Here is a 16,180-nt window from a genome sequence, read left to right as displayed (position 1 = left end):
GCTGAGACTGCTGAAAATCAAACCTAGAATCTTATCCTGTGACTGGCTGAAAGCAAATTGAACTCCTAGCCTTGTAGGGTATCTACTGTTAAATTGAGGGTATTGATCAATAAGGAACTGGATCTTGAAAGTTGGAATGAGGACATGTGGGGAGACTTTGATAAAGCTGGGTACACTGAGCTCTAAACTCTTTCTTTTTTTGTTTGTTTGTTTGTTTTGAGACAGAGTCTTGCTCTGTTGCCCAGGCTGGAGTGCAGTGGCACAATCTCAGCTAACAGCAACCTCCACCTCCCAAGTTCAAACGATTGTCCTGCCTCAGCCTCCCAAGTAGCTGGGACTACAGGAGTGTGCACCACTATACCTGGCTAATTTTTGTGTTTTTAATGGAGACAGGGTTTCGCCATGTTGGCCAGGCTGGTCTCGAACTCCTGACCTCAAGTGATCTGCCTGCCTCACCTCCCAAAGTGCTGGGATTACAGGCACCTGGCTGATCCTCTAAATTCTGATGAGTTGTCTTTGCCAGTGGAAACGGCGTCTCCAACGTCTGAGGGGACTAACCCTGCATTGCCTGAGGAAACAACTGTAATAGCCTCCCCAGAGGCAGCTGCCATGCAAGACAATGCCAATTTCCCTCAGGATCCACCTCCAAAATATCTCATTGCTTCTAAACCTATAACTAGACTCAAGTCATAGAAAATGCCCCTAAAGGTGAAATACTAAATACAACCCATGAGGAGGTTCACCACACTCCAAGACTACTTGAGTTTTCTAATTTACACAGACAGAAATCCAGGGAACATGTGTGGGAATGGATATTAAGGGTGTGAGATAATGGTGGGAGGAACATAAAGTTGGATTGGGATGAATTTATTGATGAGGACTCACAAAGCAGAGAGTCTGCACTGAATGTTGCCATTCAGGGAGTTAGAAAGTTCTCTAACAGTTTGTTCGGTTGGTTGGCTGAAATGTGAATCAAAAGGCAGCTCACAGTGAGCAAGTCAGGAATGCAGGGCCTATCTCATTTTAATGTAGAGAAAGGGATTCAAAGTCTGAGGGAAACTAAAATGTTGGAGTCGATTTGTCACTTAAGATGTATTTATCCACCCTGGAAGAATCCAGAAAACACACCTTTCACCAAGACTGTAAGAAATGAATTTGTAAGGGGAGGCCTAGCATCCTTGAAAAGCTCTGTGATCACTCTTACTTAAAGGGCAGACCTTATAGTAGGAGCTATGGTCACTGAGTTTGGAAACTTAAATGCAATCAAAGTATCAGATTCTAGGTGATAGGAAAGTGTCAACATTCAACCACCAAAGGCAAGGTGGGCATAATGGAGAGCCAAGGTTACCATAATGGAGAGCAGAGTCAAAGCAGCAATCAGAATAACCTGACCCATGTAAAAACTTATGGCATTGGCTAGTTGATCACACTGTTTCTGTCTAAAGTAGAAGCAAGATAGGCAGCTTCCCATAGTCTTACTTGATCTGTACCAAATAAGAAAACTCTAGGCCAAGTAAACAAAAGTCTAATTTGAATCATAAAAACAGAAAGTCACAGCCTCTTAATCAATTCCTTGAGTTGAGCCAGTTTACAGAAACAGAAACTCTCAAATAAAGGCAGGGTAAGTCTCCTTAAGGAAGAACTCTCCCATACAATGCCAAAAATTTATACTATTAATCATTATCCCAGACATTTCCAAGGGACCTATGGCCTTTTACCAGGGCAATGGTTATGTACTGAATGTTTGTGTACCCCTTCAATGTTTGTGTATCCCATAATTCATCTGTTGAAGCCCTAACCCCAAAGTGATGGTATTTGGAGATGGGCCCTTTGGGAGGTAATCAGAGTTAGGTGGGATCATGAGGATGGGACCCTTATGATGGGATTGGTGATCTTATAAGAAGAAAAGAAGGCCAGGCGCGGTGGCTCACGCTTGTAATCCCAGCACTTTGGGAGGCCGAGGCGGGCGGATCACAAGGTCAGGAGATCGAGGCCATCCTGGCTAACACAGTGAAACCCCGTTTCTACTAAAAAATACAAAAAAAATAGCTGGGCGTGGTGGCGGGCGCCTGTAGTCCCAGCTACTTGGAGAGGCTGAGGCAGGAGAATGGCGTGAACCCGGGAGGCGGAGCTTGCAGTGAGCCGAGATTGCGCCACTGCACTCCAGCCTGGGCGACAGAGCGAGACTCTGTCTCAAAAAAAAAAAAAAAAAGAAGAAGAAAAGAGAGATCCCTCACCAAGAACCAAATTGACTGGCACTCTGATCTTAGACTCCCAGCCTCCAGAACTCTGAGAAATAAGTATCTGCCATTTAAGCCATACAGTCTACAGTATATCTTGTTAGAGCAGCCATCTATGGTTTAAATGTCTGTCCCCTCTAAAATTCATGTTGAAATTTAATTACCATTGTGACAGCATTAAGAGGTGGGACCTTTAAGAGGTGATTAGTCCATGATGGCTGTGCCCTCTGGGATAAGATTAATATTGTTATAAAAGGGTGCGTTTGGCCCCACTTTGTCTCTTGCCCATCCACCTTCCATCATGTGATGGCTCAGCAAAACGACCCTCATCAGATGGCAGCACCTTTATCTTGGACTTACCAGCCTCCAGAAGCCAATAAATTTCTGTTCACTATTAATTACCCGGTCTGTGGCATTTTGTTATAATAGCACAAAATAGACTGAGACAGAACTGATCAGACTAAGACACTGTGCACAGAGAAAAAAATTCGACCTTTCAGGAACACAGAACGCTATATCTGAAATAATTGAGCAAACCCAAAATATCACTGTGGTCAAGAAGTCAGAGTAGGGGCTTATGAAGGTCAGGTGATAGATGAAGTTTTACCTCAGGTCCATCTCACAGCAGGCCTAGTGGGTCCCTGAACCCACCTTGTGGGTTTTTTCCCCACAGTTCCAGAATGCATAATTGAAAGAGACACACTCAACAGCTGGCAGAATTGCCACACTGGTTCCCTGACCTGTGGAGTGATAGCTATTATGGTAAGAAAGGCCAAGTGGAACCCATTAGAACTGCCTCTACCTAGGAAAATAGTAAGCCAAAAGCAACACCACATCTCTGGAGGGATTGCAGAGATTCGTGTCAATATCAAGGACTTGAAAGATGCAGGGGTGGGGACTCTCATCACATCTCCATTCAATTCGCCTATTTGCCCTGTGCAGAAGACAGACAGATCTTGGAGAATGACAGTGGATTATTATAAGCTTAGCTAAGTGATGACTCCAACTGAAGCTGCTATACCAAATGTATTTCATTGCTTGAGCAAATTAACACATCCCCTAATACATGGTATGCAGCTGTGATCTGAAAAATACCTTTACTTATACCCATCCACACAGCCTACCAGAAGCAGCTGCTTTCAGCTGGCAAGGCCAGCAATACACCTTCACTGTCCTACTTAGGAAGAATATCAACTCTAGAGCCCCATATCATAATTTAGTTTTGGGGATCTTGATTACCTTTTCCTTCCACAAAATATCACACTAGTCATTGAAAACATTATGCTCATTAGACCTAGTGGGCAAGAAGAAGCAACTATTCTTGACACTGGCAAGATATTTGCACGACAAAAAGTAGAAAATAAATCTGACAAAAATTCAGGTGACTTCTACCTCAGTGAAATTTCTACATGTCCAGTGGTGTGGGACATGTCAAGATATCCTTTCTAAGGGGAAGGAGAAGTTGCATCTGGCCACTCCCACAACCAACAGAATGGCACAATGTTTAGTGGTCCATTTGGATTTCTGAAGGCAAAATATTCCTCATTTGGTTGCGTAACTCTGGCCCATTTACCCAGTGACCCAAAGAGCTGCTAGTTTTGAGCTGGGCCCAGAACAAAGGGAAACTCTGCAATAGGTCCAGGCTGTCAGGCAAGATGCTCTGCTGCTTAGGCCACTTGATCAAGCAGATCAAACAGTGCTAGAAGCAGCAGTTACAGACAGAAGTGCTGTTTAGTGCCTCTGACAGTTCCCTATACGTCAGGTGCAGTGCAGGCATTTAGGATTTTGGAGCAAAGCCTTGTGATCCTCTGTGAATAACTACTCTCCTTTTGAGAAAAAACTATTGGCCTGCTACTGGGCCTTAAAGTAGAAATTGAACATTTAACCATGGGCCACCCACCAAGTTACCATTCAACCTGAGTTGCCCATCATAAACTGGATGTCATCTGACTCACCAAGCTATAAAGCTGGGCATATGCAGCAGCACCCCATCATGAAATGGAAGTGTTACGTATGTAATTGGTCCCAACCAAGGCCTGGAAGGCACAAGTTACATAAAGAAGTGCCCCAAATGCCCCTGCTCCCCACTCCTGCTACACTACGTTTTCTCTCCTAGCCAGCAACTATGACCTCACGGGGAATTTCCTACCCATCAGGTGACAGTGGAAAAGAAGATGGAGACCTGGTTTGCAGATGGTTCTACACATGATATGAAGAACCAAAAGTGGATGACTGTAGCACTGCAGCCCCTTTCTGGGACATCCCTGAAGTGCACCTGGTTGTTCACTTGAAAGAAGAAACAGCCAGACGTGATTATATACCAATTTATGGGCTATGGCCAATGACTGGGTTGTATGGCAAAGACATTTGTGTCCCATTTGAATGTTTGCCAAAGGGTGACCTCAGTAGAGGAGAATTTTAATAATCAAGTAGATAGGATGACTCATTCTTACCTCAGCCAACTATTCTCAACCATGGGCTCAGGAACCACGTACTCACAGTGACAGGGTTGGAGGCGATGCATGGGCTCAGCATCATGGACTTCCTCTCAACAACTGACCTGGCTACTGTTGCTGCTAAGTGCCCAAATTCTCCAGTAGCAAAGTCCAATCCTGAGTCCCCAGTATGACACCATTCCCTAGGTTAGTCAGTCAGCTGCCTGGTGGCAGGTTGATTACATTTTTCCCTTTCCATCATGAAAGAGGCAGTGCTTTGTTCTCACTGGGGTAGACACGTACTCTTGATATAGATTTGCCATCCCTGTAGCAACACTTCTGTGAACTACCAAAACTACCTTCTGTGGACATACAGAATTCCTACTCCACCATCATAATATTCCACACAGCACTGCTTCAAACCAAAGAATTCACTTGAAAGCAAATGAAGTGAGGCAATGGGCCCACGCACATGGAATTCACTGGCCTTACCATGTTCCTTCCCCACCATCCTGAAGCAGCTGGCTGACAGCATGGTGGAAATGCCTTTTGGAGACTCAGTTACAGTGCCACTAGGTAGCAATACCTTACAGTGCTGGGGCAAGGTTCTCCAAAAGGCTGTATATGCTCTCAATCAGCAGCCAACATCTAATGCTGATTTTCCCATAACCAGGATTCATGTGTCCAGGTATCAAGGGGTGGAAATGAGAGGAACACCACTCACCATTATCCATAGTGACCCACTAGCAAAATTTTGTTTCCTGTTCCCATGACTTTATGCTCTACTGGACTAGAGGCCTTAGTTCCAAAGGGAGGAATGCTGCCACCAGGAGCCACAATAATGATTCTACTGAACCAGAAATTAAGCCAGAAGCCCAGCCACATTGGCTCCTCATACCTCTGAGTCAATAGGCAAAGAAGGCAGTTTCTATGCCAGGTAGAATTACTGATCCGAACTACCAAAGGGAAATTGGCCTACTATTCCACAATGGAGGCAAGGAAGAGTATGTCTAGAATGCCGGAGATCCCTTAGGGCATCTCTTAGTATTACCATGCTTCATGATTAAGTTTAAGTTCAATGGAAAACTTTAACGACCCAATCTAGGAAGGACTACAAATGGCCCAGACCTTTCAAGAATGACAGTTTGGGTCACCCTAACAGGTAAAGAACCACAAACGCTAACGTGCTTGCTGAAGGCAAAGGGAATACAGAATGGGTGGAAGTTAGTTATAAATACCAGCTACAACCATGTGACCAGTTGCAGAAATGAAGACTGTTTCATTAAGAATAGCTGCGTGTGTGTGTGTGTGCATTCACACACACATGTATTGAGCAAATATGTTCTCATTCCTTATACCTTTATCATGCAACGTAAGATATATTGACTTGATATTACAGTATTTAAGTATTGTTAATTTTATATCCCAGTATTTAAGTTATGGGATATCAAGAAGAATAAACATCACTTTACCTCCTTTTCTGGAAAAGAGGTTAGTGAGGTTTTAGCTGTATGCAGGATAGTCGTATTATATCATGCTAGGTGGAATTATGCCCTTAACAAGGTACACATTTGGAGATCTGGTATGGTTTAAGAAGGTGTCTATGGGTTTCAAGTTGACAAGGAGTGGATTTTTGATTAGGGTTAATTTTACCCTTTTTAGTAGAGTTAACTTGACTGAGCCACAGAATCCCCAGATATTTAATCAAACATAATTACAGATGTCTCTGTAAGGGTGATTTTGGATGAGATTAACATTGAAATCAGCAGACTGAGTAAAGCAGACTGCCCTCCCTATTGGAGGTGGGCCCCATCCAATCAATTTTAAACTTGAACGAAAAGGCCAGTCCTCCCTCAAGTAAGAGAAAAGTCTCCCTGAAGGCCTTTGGAATGAGACATCAGCTTTTTTCCTGCCTTTGGAATTGAACTGAAACACTAGCTCTACCATGGTCATGAGCCTGCCAGACTTCTAACTGGAACTATACCATCAGCTCTACAGGGTCTCCAGATTGCTGACTCTCCCTGCAGATCTGACATTTAGCAGCCTCCACAATCACACAAGCCAATTCATATATAGACTCATGCTATTATGCAGGATTTATTACATGAATCTAATATATCAGATTCTTCCAGGAGAATATATTCGATTTTCATGTAATAAATATATAAGATATTATATATTTAATATATTATATATGTAAATTATATATTATATATTATATATAAATATTAGATTCATGTAATAAATCCTCCAGATTATATATACAGTAATATCTACAGTAATGTGTCACTTAACAACAGGGATATGATCTGAGAAATGAGTTGTTAGGTGATTTTGTCATTGTGCAGACATCACAGAGTGCACTTAAACAAACCTAGGTGGTATAGCCTACTACACATCTAGGCTATGTGGTACAGCCTATTGCTCCTAGGCTACAAATCTGTACACCATGTCACTGTACTAAATACTGTAGGCAATGGTAACACAATGGCATCTAAACATATCTAAACATAGAAAAGGTATCTAAACATATCTAAACATAGAAAAGTTACAGTAAAAATACAGCATTATAATTTTATGAGACCACTGTTGTATATGCAGTCTCTCACTGACCAAAATGTTGTTATGCAGTATACGACTGTATACACAAACGCACAACACAATGGCTCATTTCTCTAGACAACCCTAACTAACTATACAGAGGGAAACCAGTCAAGACTGAAGAGGAACAGAGGCCTTCTGTTCAGACTTATTTGAACAAATTAAAATAAATAGAATACTTGATGCCACTAATCAACTCAAGACACAATCAAGCCAATGGTTAACAATAGACAGGTCAATTAATGGAAAGCACATAGGAAACTAACCAAACCAAAAGAGAGAGACAGAGAGAAACAGAAAGAGAGAGAATTAATAACTCTAGAGAAATCAGGAAAGTAATTATAACTTACTATATAGTTTAGTTGTGAAGAGCATTAATGTGGCCATTATACAATACACAGTCATCACTGCCCTAACTATTGGGAGGATAAAGAATGGAAAATGAGCATAGGTATGATGGGAGTTGTTAAGGGTTGAAAGAAGAGAAGGAAAGAAAACTAACTCATCTTCTATAGTGAGAAATTAATAACTAATGCCTAGAACAAAAAAATCAAAATGTAGCATTGCCAAGAGATTATCTAAAAACTTAGCACAAGTTAACAAAAAGCCAAAAAAGGTAAAACTGCCTCAAGTGATGGGAATACTGGGTGGGAACAGTCCTTATTTGTTCATACTATGCATTACACAATAATTTGGCTCTTTATGTTTATGCCCTTGATAAAAATAAGAACTTTAAAAAGAAAAAATACATAAATTTTTTTAAAATCCCAAATATCAGTAAGAGAATAACTAAATCATGATCCACTCATCTAATGGAATACTTTAATGTACTATGATATATCAATATAGATGAATTTCAAGAAAATTCTGAGTGAATAATGCGAATAGCAGATCCATGTGCACAATTCAACATTATTAAAACTAGAGGATACTATATATGTATCTGTGTGTGTGTGTGATACACAAAATATAAAAAGATATAGACAGTAAAAATAAGAAAACATCTTGGGAGGCCGAGGTGGGCGGATCACAAGGTCAGGAGTTCGAGACCATCCTGGCCAACATTGTGAAACCCTGTCTCTACTAAAAATACAAAAAAATTAGCAGGGCGTGGTGGCAGGCGCCTGTAGTCCCAGCTACTCAGGAGGCTGAGGCAGGAGAATGGCGTGAACCTGGGAGGCAGAGCTTGCAGTGAGCCGAGATGGTGCCACTGCACTCCAGCCCGGAGGACAGAGCCAGACTCTGTCTCAAAAAAAAAAAAAAAAAAAGAAAACATCAACTGAATCTGTGCATATTAAATCCATGATCATGACTGCCTCCAAAGAAGGAAGAAAGGAAATATGAGAAACAAGAGAGCCTCAACTTTATCAATAATGTTTCATTACCTTTTTTAAAATATCTAAATCAAAAATAAATAATATCAAAGCAATCAATTATAAATGATGATATCTTACTTGAGCCAAAGATGACTTGACACTGAGCATCATAATACTGGCACATGCCGTTGTAGCAATAGGCTTTGTTATTCTGGCAAGGATATCCATTCTGAATAAAAACATCTGGCTGACAGAACTGAGAAGAACCATTGCAATACTCTGGAACATCACACTCACTGGTTTTTCCTCGGCATAAAGTACCTCCTGGAAGGAACTAGTGAAATAAAATTCAAATTAAACAGAAATATCAGGATAATGTCCACAAATTAATCAAATGTGAAACCACAGCATTTACATCTATAAAGCATTCTAACAATAACAAAAGATTAAATAACCCAATAGAAAAATGAACAATGGCTAACAACAGGTAATTCGTGTAACTCCTAACTATGGAAAGTGAAGAAACATGACCTCATTTGTAACCAAAAGAAATGCAAACTAAATAAAAATACAAGAACCCTTTACACCTATTGAATTAACTAGGAGTATAGTGCCTGCTAGTAACCAATATTGGCATAAGGAAACAAGCATTTGATAATACTGTTGGTAGAAGTACAGACTGGCATATTTGTGAAAGATATATAAAATGTATATCAAAAACTTAGTATGAATATTCTGCACCAGTGATTTCTCTTACAAGCAGTAACTGGAAGCAATCAAAATGTCCATCATTAGTTGAGAAAAGAAATTATGGTACAACTATACAAGTAATATTACTTAAATAACCACGTATTACAGAACTACACGAATGGGAAAAAAGTCCATGGTGTCATTTTGAAAAAAGCAGGTAGTAAAAACATATGTATCTGTGCTTACCCACTTAAAAACACACATAAACACATACACTCACATTTGTATAGAAAAAACGTGATTATATTAACAAATTATCAACAATGGCTACCTGAAGAGTATAAAATAATAGAGGATCTTTCATTCTCTACTTTCTATGGTTTCACGTTATTTAATTATTTCTAACAAGCATATATTACTCTAAAAATCAGAAAAAAAAAATGTTTCTACTTAGAAAACAATATCAACAGACCACTTAATGTAAAAGAGTGTGCTTTAAAATTATACACAAGTGGCATAAAATTTTTCCCATGACCATAAAATAAAAATAGTGCTCACTCAGAAATCTCAAAAAACAAATTTTGATATACACAGGTTTTCTTTCTCTTTGGTTTTTTTTTTTTTTCTATTCCCAAGAGGGAGGAATTCCTTACCCGACAGTCTTTACAACAGTCACCATATGCACACTCGGCAAATGATTTAAGCTTACAGGTACTTCCTTCACAGCAAGGGTCCAATTCACATTCCTGTGAACATAAAATGACTGTCAATAAAGAAATTAGTAATTGACATTAATATTCATTAATAAAATTCTTATCTTACACCTAAAATCTACTTCATTCTAACATGATTGTAGCAGTTACCCTCCAGAAACAGTTGCTTACTGTTTCTGGATTTAACAGTGTCTCTTCAGCTGCAAGTATAAGTCTCAACATATTTCAAAGGACAGAAATCATATAGTATGTGCCTTACTTAGTCTGCTCAGAATGCCATAACAAAATACCACATGTTTAAACTGCAGAAATTTATTTTCTCACAGTTCTTGAGGCTAGAAACCCAAGATCAAGGTTCCTACTAGTTCAGTTTCTGGTGAGGACTCTCTTCCTGGCTTACAGAGGGCTGCCTTCTTGCTGTGTGCTGACATAGCCCTTCCTCAGTGCATGTGTGCAGAAAGAAGGCAAGTGGGACGTTTGGTGTATCTTCTTACAAGGACAGTGATCCTAGTGGATCAGGGCCCCACCCTTATGACCTCATTTAACCTTAATTACTTCCTTAAAGGCCCTATCTCCAAATGTAGCCATGCTGGTGGTTGGGCTCCAACACATGAGTTTTGGGGAAGCACAAACATTCAGTTCACAACAGTATGTTTGATGACCACAGACAGGTTAGTGTCCATAAAGGCATTTATCTTCATGCTCAGGGTCTAACTTCTCTGTTGGATGGCTCTTCACCCTAGCTGAACACTCTTTTTACCTTGCTTGGCTTCTCTCACTATACTCTGGGCCACCATGGCTCCTTCTTACCCCCAAACTCCCACCCACGAGACATCTTCTCTGTTAAAATAGCAATGTCAATGTTCTGTTTTGTATTCGGTGGTATAGCTTTGTAAGATGTCACCACTAAGGAAAACTGGGTGAAAAGTACACAGGACTCTGTATTATTTTGCAACTTCTTTTCAGATTATAATTATTTCATAATAAACATTTTAAAATAAATGAACTTTAATGTACATCTTGAAATATACCCAAAAAAAGTCAAAATGCTTCATGGAACTAAATGTAAAACGTAAAACTATAAAACTTCTAGGAGAAAACCTTTGCAACTGTGGAGTAGGCAAGAAGTCCTTAGATAGGACACCAAAAGAACAACCGATAAAATTACAAGTTTATAAAATAGACTTCATCATCATGTAAAAGTTCTGCTCTTCAAAATATACTGCTAAGTTAATTAAAGGCAAGCTACAACTTGGAAAAAATATTGACAATCTGATAGAGAACTTGTATACAGAATACACAAAGTATTCTCAAAACTCAACAATAAGTAATCAAAATTTTTAAATGAGGGGAAAGACTTGAACAGTCGTATCACCACAAGATAGTCTGATGGCAAATAAGCACATGAAAACATGCTCAATGCATCATTAGTCACTAAGGGAATGCAAATTAAAACCTCAATGAGGCACCACCTCACACTCAATAGAATGGCTAAAATTAAAAAGACTGACCACATGAAGTATTGGTCAGGATATGAAACAATTAGAACTCTCATACACTAAGGATGGAAATGAGAAATGATACAATCACTTTAGAAAACAGTTTGAGAGTTTCTTGAAAAGTTAAATACCTCTACCATCTAACCAAGTCATCCTACTCTGGGACATTTACCCAACAGAATTAAAAACGTAAGTTCACATAAAGATTTGTAGGTGAATGCTGGTCACTTCAAAAACACTGCAGGACAGTTGGCTTCATGAAAGAATAAGGAATCAGGAAATAGATAATGTATATAGGAACTTAGGTTATCGTAAAAGAACCATTTTAAATGGTTCCACAACAACTGATCATTAGTGGATAAGTTTAATTTCCAAGCTTACTCCACATGCCCCCTCCTCAATTAAAAGAGTTACAATAAAAATTTTAAATTAAAAAAAAACTAAAATAATTGTAGAGGGGCTATGATGATGATCTATATATAGGAATACTAAAAACCAGGTCAAGATACAAATTTCTGAAACCATTACAGGAAAAAAATCAGTAAGTTTGCCTTCATTTAAATTTTAAATTTCAACATAAAATGTAACCTATGAAAAGTTAAATAAGCTATAAATAAAGAATATTAGAACATATATAACAAAGGAGTTATGTCCATCTTACAGAAAGAGGCCTAAAAATCAATTTAAAAGAAGATTTAATGAACCAACAGAACAACTGATAAGGAATACATAAAATAATAATTCATAGAAGAAAATGATGCCTATAATCTACAATCACATGAAAAACTGTAAACTAAAACAGTATCTTCTTATTTTTTACCCATCAGCTTGCCAAAATTAAGAAAACATACTATCCTGTGCTGGTAAGACTATGGGTATACAATGGCATAATATACTGTTGTCAAAAATGCAAACTGACCCACACTATTTATAGGAAATTCATTAGCTTCCGTTATAGTTAAAATGTACATGCTTTTAGATCCAATAATTCTACCTTTATGTACAATAACTATCATAGAAAAATATTTGTATATATACACATGACGTGTGTATATCTGTATATATACACGAGGTGTGTATGTTTGTATATATACATATGAGGTGTGTACAACGATGTATACTGCAGCACTGTTTATAACAGAAAACACTAATTACAGTAATTAATTAGAGTACGGTTAAATAAATCATAGTAAATCCTTGTATTGGAATACTATCCAGCAAATTAAAGGGTTATGTCTACATAATAAAATGATACAGAAAAATGTCCAGGATATCGTAATAGAAAAAAATCTGCACACAAGAGATTTTAAGTCAATTTTAAACAATATTAAGTCTGATTTTATTTATGCACAAAAATAAAAGCCAGAGTGGCATCACCAAAATGGGAGAATAGAAAGCTCTGGATTCTCCTTCCTCCAACAGGCAGTGCTGCAATAAACATCCCTGTACACTCCCCATGTGTATATATACAAATATTTCTCTAAGATAGTTACATAAAGGTAGAATTACTAGATCTAAAAGCTTGTGCATTTTAACTTTTTTTGGAGGCTAACAAATTTCCTGTTAAAAAGTCAGCAATTCAACAGTAACACACTAATCAATTCCCTTTGTGAGAAATCCAGAAACTAGTTGAGAGGCTACTACATCCCATGCAATTGTAAAACCAGCCACACTGAAACCAGTAGGAAAACTGGAGATCCTTTCTCACCACAATCCCAACCCATGACACCTCATATAAGATCAGGAGGAAACAGCTCTCAGCATCTCCCTGAGGAGAGAAAGAGTTGGGCCACACATCCAATATTACAGTTTTTTAGAGTGCTTCCTGAGGGTCTACCTTCTATGTCATCTGCCTCTGACAACATATAGGACCTGGAATATATCAGATCCCTGGGGGTTTCAGAGAACAAAGGTAGCAGGTTAAACTAGCACTTGCCACAGCTCCTAGCTTCTCCCGAAGGAGGACCACACACCCAATGCTACATGCTACAATTTTTCTAGGAGCTACCCAAGGAATTGGCTTTTCTCTCTCCTCTCTCAGAGCACAGATGGAGCTGGTATGTGCTAGACCCCTGAAGGCTACAAAGAATAAAGGTGGTTGTTCCAACTATCACTCAGACACTTGCCACAGTTCCTCTACCCAGTTTAACATAGTGATGAAAAAAAAAAAAAAAAAAAAAAAAAAAACACTTCCAAGCTTTTCCCTGGAAAGAGAAACAGTTGGACCACATGTCACATGTTCCAACTTTTCTAGGGATTGCCCAACAAATTCACTTCTTTCTCCCCTCTCAGAACACTGATGGGCTCCAGCATATTGTAGACACCGGGGGCTAACAACAACAGAAAAAGCAGTATAACAGACATGAAAGTTTGGGAGGCCCAAAAAAGCTCTAGCAAGGTTAATTAGTGAAGGTCTTCTCACTAATTTCGGGGCTTGAAGAATACACCAACTTAATGGAAAAATGCAACAGAGGAGTTCAACAGCAGATCAGAGCAAACAGAATAAAGATTCAACAAACTCAAAGTCAGGTTACCTTATCAAGTCAGAGGAGGAAAAAAAAAAAGAAATATAAGTGTAGAAAGCTTAAGGGACTTATGAGACACCATCAAGAGACTAATATACACACTGTGGCAATCCCACAAGGAGAAGACTAAGAAAAAGTACCAAAAAGCTTATTTCAAAGAGGTAGTGGTTGAAATTTTCCCAAATCTGGGGAAGGAAATGGACATCCAGATGCAGGAACCCCAAAGAACCTTAAGTAAGAAGAATCTAAAGAAATCAACACCAAGAAACATTACAATCAAATTATCAAAAGACAAAGAGAATTTTGAAAGCAGTAAGAAAGAAAGCAACTCATCACATACAAGGGAACCCCTATCAGGCCATTAGTGGATTTTTCAGCAGAAATCTTGCAGGCTAGAAGGTTAATGAGGTGACATATTAAAGTAATGAAAGAAAAAAACTGCCAAGAAAGAATCCTGTATCTAGTAAAACTACCCTTTAAAAATGAAGAAGACATTAAGACTTTTCTAGAAAAACAAAAGCAGGGGAGTTCATTATGACTAGACCTTTCTTCTAAGAAATGTGAAATGGAGTTCTTAACCTTGAAATGAAAGACTGCTAGACAGCAACACAGGAGCATAAGAAAGTATAAAATTAATTAGTAAGAATAAATATATAGACAAATGCAAAATACTGTGTTGCTGTTAATGGTACTTGGTAAATCACTTTCACTTCTAGTGTAAATTTAGAAGAAAAAGTATAAAATGTTAACTATAGGCCAGGCGCAGTGGCTCATGCCTGTAATCCTAGCACTTTGGGAGGCCAAGGCAGGCAGATCACTTGAGGTCAGGAGTTCGAGACCAGCCTGGACAACACGGTGAAACCCCATCTCCACTAAAATAAAAAAATTAGCCGAGCATGGTGGCAGGCACCTGTAGTCCCAGCTACTCGGGAGGCTGAGGCAGGAGAATCACTTGAACCCAGGAAGCGGAGGATGCAGTGAGCCATCGCACCATTACACTCCAGCCTGGACAACAAGAGCAAAACTCCATCTCAAAAAAAAAAAAAAAAAAAAACTATAAAAAATATGTTGAAAGATACTCAATATTAATAGATTGCAAACTGTAACAACAACATAAACTGTGTAATGGGAGAACTTAAAGTGAAGAGTTTTTGTATGTAATTGAGGTTGTTATCAGCTTAAAAATACTGTTATTACTACAAGATATTTTATGCACGCTCTAAGGTAACCATAAACAAATACCTATAGAAGGAAGTTACACAAAAGAAAAAGGAATAGGGATAAAAGAATATCAACACACACACAAATTCAAAAAATTACAAAGGAAAACAGCAAGAAAGGGCAGACAAAAGAGCTACAAGACAAACAAAAAACATTTAAAACAATCATAGTAAATCCTTCCCTATCAAGAATTACTTTAAATGTAAATATGTTAAACTCCCCAACAAAAACACATAGCATACTGAATGGATAAAAAAAAAAAAATTAAACTATATGCTATCTACAAGAGACTTACTATAGTTCTAAGGACATATATAGGCCGAAAGTGAAGAATGGATAAAGATATTCCATGCAAATGGTAACCACAGAGAGCAGGGGTAGCTATACTTATATCAAAGAAAAGAGACTATGTCAGAATTGTCACACAACACAAAGAAAAACATTTTATAGTGATAAAAGTGACAATTCACTAGGAAGATGTAACAATAATAAATATATATACGCCCAGCATTAGAGCACCTAAACATGTAATGCAAGCACTGACAAAACGGAAGAAAGAGACAGCAACACAATAATAGTAAGAAACTTCAAGACTGCATTTTAATTATGGATAAAACATTCAGATAGAAGATCAATAAGGAAACACAGGAGTTGAACAACACTACAGACCAAATCAAACTAACAGACATATACAGAACATTCTACCCAACAGTGGCAGAATACATACTATTCTCAGGCACACATGGAACTCTCTCCAGGCTCACATGTTAGGTCACAAAACAGGTCTTTAGAAATTTAAGAAGACTGAAATCATACCAAATATATTTTCTGACCAAAATGGATGAAACTAGCAATTAGAATAGAAAAAGACGACAATAAAAGCAGAAAGGAAAATGGAAAATTCACCAATGTGTGGAAATTAAACAACACACTTTGGAAC

General features: G+C 38.5%; 1 protein-coding gene across 1 annotated transcript in view; it reads right to left on the bottom strand.

Moving 5' to 3' along the window:
• The window catches only part of ADAM9 (ADAM metallopeptidase domain 9), a 110,782-nt gene that overhangs the window by 42,313 nt on the left and 52,289 nt on the right, over positions 1-16,180 (bottom strand). Inside the window, exons 13-14 of the mRNA XM_032144303.2 lie at positions 9,936-10,028; positions 8,731-8,926 (exon numbers count right to left, since the gene is read on the bottom strand). Of these exons, the coding sequence (XP_032000194.1) occupies positions 8,731-8,926; positions 9,936-10,028 (289 nt within the window). The remainder of the gene's footprint in view (positions 1-8,730; positions 8,927-9,935; positions 10,029-16,180) is intronic.

The sequence above is a fragment of the Hylobates moloch genome, unplaced genomic scaffold, assembly GCF_009828535.3.
Source record: "Hylobates moloch isolate HMO894 unplaced genomic scaffold, HMol_V3 SCAFFOLD_22, whole genome shotgun sequence".
Taxonomy (NCBI): Eukaryota; Metazoa; Chordata; class Mammalia; order Primates; family Hylobatidae; genus Hylobates; species Hylobates moloch.
The sequence above is the reverse complement of the archived record's forward strand: the minus strand, read 5'-3'. Positions and strand labels throughout refer to the sequence as shown.